Source organism: Pteronotus mesoamericanus, unplaced genomic scaffold (assembly GCF_021234165.1).
Source record: "Pteronotus mesoamericanus isolate MK-2021 breed Mesoamerican mustached bat unplaced genomic scaffold, CSHL_Meso_final contig_1, whole genome shotgun sequence".
Taxonomy (NCBI): Eukaryota; Metazoa; Chordata; class Mammalia; order Chiroptera; family Mormoopidae; genus Pteronotus; species Pteronotus mesoamericanus.
This window is the reverse complement of record NW_026554998.1, coordinates 1,001,593-1,007,710: the sequence shown is the minus strand read 5'-3', so window position 1 is coordinate 1,007,710 and position 6,118 is coordinate 1,001,593. Positions and strand designations below refer to the sequence as shown.

At 48.6% G+C, this 6,118-nt stretch overlaps 1 protein-coding gene across 1 annotated transcript; it reads left to right on the top strand.

Annotated features, from left to right (window-relative positions):
* The first annotated feature begins 825 nt into the window (after window positions 1–825).
* Window positions 826–2,166, top strand: DRD1 (dopamine receptor D1). The gene has a single exon (XM_054570684.1). It carries the CDS (start codon window positions 826–828, stop codon window positions 2,164–2,166), a length of 1,341 nt encoding a protein of 446 aa, XP_054426659.1.
* Window positions 2,167–6,118: the final 3,952 nt, after the last annotated feature.

Sequence of the window (6,118 nt, the reverse complement as noted above, 5' to 3'; positions counted from 1 at the left end):
GGAAAGAAGCTGCCCAAGTGACTAATCCTGGAGATGCTCTTTCTCAAGGCGCTAGCCGAGCTCTGCAGAGCCTTCTTCCCAGGTCTCCTCTAGCTGTTAGAGGCACTGGGCAGCGCTGGCTCTCTGGGGGCCTGGCCCGGGATCCTTTTTCTAAATCCTTCCGAAGATTTTTGCGCATCGGGAGCCAAACCCAGGGTGCGGGGCGCAGGGCAGAACTCAGACGTCTCCTGGGCATTGTGGAGCTCCAGGGGCTTTAAGAGAGACAACCCCAGGCAAGGTAGGTGACTTGGACGCATTTGGATGGGGCTTGACATGAGTAAAGATGAGATCTGCTCAAGTCTTGGCGATCTTTGCTTTTTAGGGCGTTTGGGAAGCTGCTGTGGAGCCAGGGGTTTGGAGGAGCCTGGCGTGTGTTTTCAGCTGTGCCTCAGCCCTGAAATGTGACTACAATTGACTAGCTTGGCAGAGGCCTCCTGTCTCTGGATTGATAGCTTAGAATATGCTAAAAAGCCCATGCTTTCCACTGGGAATTGAAGGGCCAGCTGGTCTCAGTGGCAGTGACCTGGAGCGAGGGAGCCAGAAGACAGATGTAGAGAGCAAGAGGGACTTTGCGAGGGGAGGACCCGGATCGCGGAGGGCAGGCTTCTGCCACGCGCCGCGGTGGCAGCCCTCTGATGGAATTCCGGTGAGGTCCGCCCCCCAGGGGAGCAAGCGGGACTGCGCAAGGGGGCTGCCGGATGAGTGAGGACTCCTAGGGCTGGCCCCCAGTCCCTGCTGAGGAACCCGAGGCGCCTCAGAGCCCCCGGGGCACGCTCCCCCAGGAAGATGAGGACTCTGAACACTTCCACCATGGACGGGGCCGGGCTGGCGGGGAAGAGGGGCTTCTCCTTCCGCACCCTCACAGCCTGCTTCCTCTCACTGCTCATCCTGTCCACGCTCCTGGGGAACACCCTGGTCTGCGCCGCCGTCATCCGGTTCCGACACCTGCGGTCCAAGGTGACCAACTTCTTCGTCATCTCCTTGGCCGTGTCGGATCTCTTGGTGGCTGTCTTGGTCATGCCCTGGAAAGCGGTTGCCGAGATTGCGGGCTTCTGGCCCTTTGGGTCCTTCTGTAATATCTGGGTGGCCTTTGACATTATGTGCTCCACTGCGTCCATCCTCAACCTCTGCGTGATCAGCGTGGACAGGTACTGGGCCATCTCTAGCCCCTTCCGGTATGAGAGGAAGATGACCCCCAGGGCAGCCTTCATTCTGATCGGTGTGGCGTGGACTTTGTCTGTCCTCATCTCCTTCATCCCCGTGCAGCTCAGCTGGCACAAGGCGAGGCCCGCGAGCCCCTCCGACGGGAACGCCACTTCCCTGGGCGAGGCCACAGACAACTGTGACTCTAGCTTGAACAGGACCTATGCCATTTCGTCCTCCCTAATAAGCTTTTACATCCCTGTGGCCATCATGATTGTCACCTACACCAGGATCTACCGGATCGCCCAGAAGCAAATACGGCGCATCGCGGCCTTGGAGAGGGCAGCGGTCCACGCCAAGCATTGCCAGGCCACCCCGGGGAACGGAAACCCCTCAGAGTGCTCTCAGCCGGAGAGCTCCTTCAAGATGTCCTTCAAGAGAGAGACGAAGGTTCTGAAGACGCTGTCCGTGATCATGGGGGTCTTTGTGTGCTGCTGGCTGCCGTTCTTCATCTTGAACTGCATGGTGCCCTTCTGCGGGTCTGGGGAGACCCAGCCCTTCTGCATCGATTCCATCACCTTTGACGTCTTTGTGTGGTTTGGGTGGGCCAATTCCTCCTTGAACCCCATCATTTATGCCTTCAATGCTGACTTTCGGAAGGCATTTTCGACCCTGTTAGGATGCTACAGACTTTGCCCTACGACGAATAATGCCATAGAGACCGTTAGCATCAATAACAACGGGGCTGTGGTCATTTCCAGCCATCATGAGCCACGCGGCTCCATCTCCAAGGACTGCAACCTGGTGTATCTGATCCCACATGCCGTGGGCTCCTCCGAGGACGTGAAGAAGGAGGAGGCAGGTGGAAGAGCCAAACCCTGGGAGAGGGTGTCCCCAGCCCTCTCCGTCATTTTGGACTATGATACTGATGTCTCCCTGGGAAAGATCCAGCCCATCACACAAAATGGACAGCACCCGACCTGAACCCTGAGATGAATCCTGCCAGCCACGCTCACCCCAAAAGCTAGGGGAGTCTCTCTAGGGGCTAGAGGGGTCTCTCTAGAGGAGTCTCTCTAGGGGCTTGCTGTTAAGAAGCCCAGGTGTGGTGAGGCTCAGAGATGTCAGGTGAGCCCTGCTCTGCTGCTTTTCCTTCAACACACAACTGACTACGTTTAAAAATACTTTCCGGCGTGTTTTCTGTGCTCTTCATAGTGAGTCGAAGAGGCGCACGTGCAAAGCGAACGTTCACAGGGGACTTGTCTTGGGCTCCGAAATTATTTTTAGAAACTGATTCTCATCTTAGGACTTACAGTAGGGCAAAGCATCAACAATGAACAGCTTCACTTAAAAATTAAACCTTTCTGAGAAGGAAACGAGAAGGGTTGAGTTTGCTGTGTACAAACAGGTGCTAACACTGGTCCGAGCACAGTTTTCAGGTTGTAAAGGTAGGTGCATGCCTTCATAAATTATTTCTAAAAAAAAAAAAAAAAAAATTGAGCCTTACCGTGTGAGTGGGATTGTTTTTTCCAGAATTGAGAGATGCTTTGTGGATATTGGTTTTATTTATTTATTGTATTATATGGATATTTTGAAATTTATTATAATAAATCTATATTTATCATATTGAATAGTATAAACTAATGAGTTATCTGAGGCTTTCCAATCACATTTTTGTCCTTTTCAGTAGCACTTTATAAGCCAGTGAAACAAAGATTCTGAGATCCTAAATGCTCATGTATAATTTCCAGAAACACAGCAAAGACTGCTAGGAAATGAAGCTGTGATGATTCCTTAAAATTCTACGTCATAATAAAGATGATGTGAGAGTTGACAAATGCTGTGAATGTTTTTCCTAAACAATTTGAAAACCTTTTTAAAAAAGCATAGTTTCCATTGTATTCAGAATTTTTTGAATGACCAAGACTTTCCTAGGAGAGTAACATATAGCTCTGTAAATATCTTTAAAAAAAGCCAACTTAAGAAGAATCCCATTTGAAATGTATCCTCTTAGGTGGTAATAAAAAGTACGTAGCACTTTGTATTTATGTAAAATAGCGGGCTCTCCCCGTCTTTTCTTTCTCCACGTGCCAGAGAGCTTTTCCGAGACAAACAGGCTGTCCCGGGTCGGTGTGTGCAGTGAGGACAGCGGGTCTCCTTAACCCTCGTGTCCCAACAGACTCCCCCGGGGACAAAGGTCGAGTTCTGCACCTGCGTCTCACCAGGGCAAGCCACGCCAAGGCTACTTTCTGTAGGGCTGTAATCTGAATCTAGAATTTTTTTTTTAAAGTCTAAATGTTAAAGGTGTACTAACAAAATAGTGCCTCATGACCCCTCTCCGGGAAGATGCTTCTGTCGGGAACGACAGGGGCCCCCTCCCCTTCGGGTGTGTTAAGCATCCCACGGCCGCCTTCGGTATCTCTTTTGACAAAGGCGAATCCTTTCTCTGTGCTTTGGAATCACATTCCTCTGTCATCACCAGGCCTGTAAAAAGTGTCCCCATCACCCTGAGGGCTGTGAATCCAGGGGGGGCATTTCAAGCGGATTTCTTTGAAATGCTGACAAAGTTTCCTTGTGGGTGGGCAACTTAAGGTGTAGATGGGAAGGGCAACAGGGAAAAAAAGCTGCCGAAAATCACCTCTGGCGTCAGGTCTGTGTGATTCGTGCATTGTGAATGTTTTCTTAATTCTATTGCCTGTACGCTTTCTTACGTATAATAAAATTATTTTGTGAACTGAAATCAACCCCGAATGAGCCGTGTTGCATTTATTAAGTGTGTTTTTACAAGCAAAAACATTGCAGACATACAAGTAAGAAAACATGGGCATTTTCAAGAATATGTTACTTTTCTTGTTAATGAATGGGGCATGTTGCCTCTGAATATTTAAGCAGGAGATGTTTTTGATTTGGGCTATGCACTCTTGTTTCCTTCGGTCCTAAAGACTTCTTTTAAAAAAAAAGTCCATTTCTTTACCTGTAGAGAAGAATTACTCTATTTTTCATTTCACAGGTTTGTAAGATTGCTAAAAATCTTTGCCTTTGCTTTCAAAGCGCCCAGGGACTTTAAGTGATGCAAAAATGGCACAGAAGCTGGTGGCTTGCTGTCAGGCTGTTACTGACTCTCAGCTTATGGTCACTGTGTGTGTGGTGTTTGTTCTGAGAGTAAATAGAACAGAAATTTTCTTTTCTGGAGAAAATATACAGGCTGTAATGCTGGGTTTATCAAAGTGTGTTACAGAGCCCATCCGGGGACCCTGCCAAACCTACTCAGTTAATGTGCCAGCCCCTCCCCCCTTTTTCATCCTGGGGAAGGAGAATGCCTGAGTAGCAGGTGATGTACAAATTAAGGGTTAGGTGTATAATTTGGAACATCGCACAACAGATGGTGCCTTTTCAAATTCCACATTTGCCATCGCCGGGCTTGGCATATAATGAACACATCTGGAAGGAACGCCCGTACAGCATGATGGCTTTCCTTTTCGCCTCATAACTTTCTGGATTCCTTGCAGTTTAGTTATTTTTTTAAATGAAAAGTCCAGCAACACCAGCTACAATGTACAGGGTTGTTATTGTTCATCCAATGACACATGGCACAAAAGCCTTCGCCATTCGTTTTGTTGGCAAAGAATGAAAGATAAAGATATATCTAGAATTTATGTTCAATATTTATAAAGTTCAGTGTACTGTGGACAAGACTGTGCTTTGGGTGCCTGGCACGTTGGATTGATAAAGGGCATCTTATAAAATGTTAATTTTGCTGAAAGAATCTTTCAGAGAATTTCATTTACAGCTGTAAGAGCAGAATGACAATATGACTTTCATTTCATTTTTAACTATACTAATGAGCCTGCCTAATGCGACATATCTGGGCAACACTGTAGCAAGACAGAGGCAGGTTAAAGGAGGTGTTCTTTTCTCCTCTCCACCTAAGGAGGTTGCTTCCCTGGTGCAGAGCTCTCAGTGGGGAGAACAACAGGCAGCCTTTAGGAAGGGGGACCGAGCGCTGGGCTTCAAACCGTAGGTTCGGGGTTTATTTAGGAACATCACTGGTTTCTCCTGGGATGTAAGCAAGCCTCAGTGTTGGAGTCTCAGTTGTCCAAATACATCAAATGGGAGGAGCAAAACCTCTGCATTAACTTCTCACGGGGGGCCACTTCCTTCTTTGCAGGTCCACTTCCAAAAGGAAATCAATACACTGCCCAACTTCAGCGACGTGCTGAATTCTCCCTCCCCAGGGGCTCCGTCATGATACCCCCCCGGGTCTGCACCAGCCTCCTTTCAGCCTGACCCTTCACCCCTAGGAGCCAGTCCACACATGGGGGTCTGGAACGCAGGAAGCCCAGGCTCTGGCTTTGCTTGAGATACCACTGTCATGCTGTGCGAGAGTCCATGCACGTTTGTACTTCTCCGAGCCTCTTGGCTCGGTTGCGAGATGGACATAAACAGGCATGTTCTTGTCCGGGTTTCTGAAGCTGCTGCCTGCAAGGGCACCGAGCACAGAGCCATGGGGCTTGCGGACCCTTGGCGGGATCTCTGCTTTGAAGGGTTGATGGCGGAATCGCTTTGGTAATAGTGGAGCTGCTCTGCATCTGACTTCCCATACTTTTGCGTGAAGCAAACAGAATTGACTTTGAGAGAATGGTGGTTTGGGATTCTCCTAGAAACCGTTTTCTTTGGCTGCAATTAACCTGGTGTTCCAGAAGCAAGTGGCTTTTGATGTCTACGTGGTTAAGGCAATTGCCTTAACTTACTATTAGATATTGACTAAATAAGCCTGCCCACAGTGTTTTTGTCTGAAATCCACCTACCTTGCAGAACTGGTTTCAGGAATAATGAGTTGATGTCTGGACAATATGACTTTCATTTCATTTTTAACTATACTAATGAGCTTGCCTAATGCGACATATCTGGGCAACACTGTAGCAAGACAGAGGCAGGT

Excerpts from the sequence above, each read along its gene's own strand:
- DRD1 (XM_054570684.1), top strand. The coding sequence starts at position 826 with ATGAGGACTCTGAACACTTCCACCATGGACGGGGCCGGGCTGGCGGGG.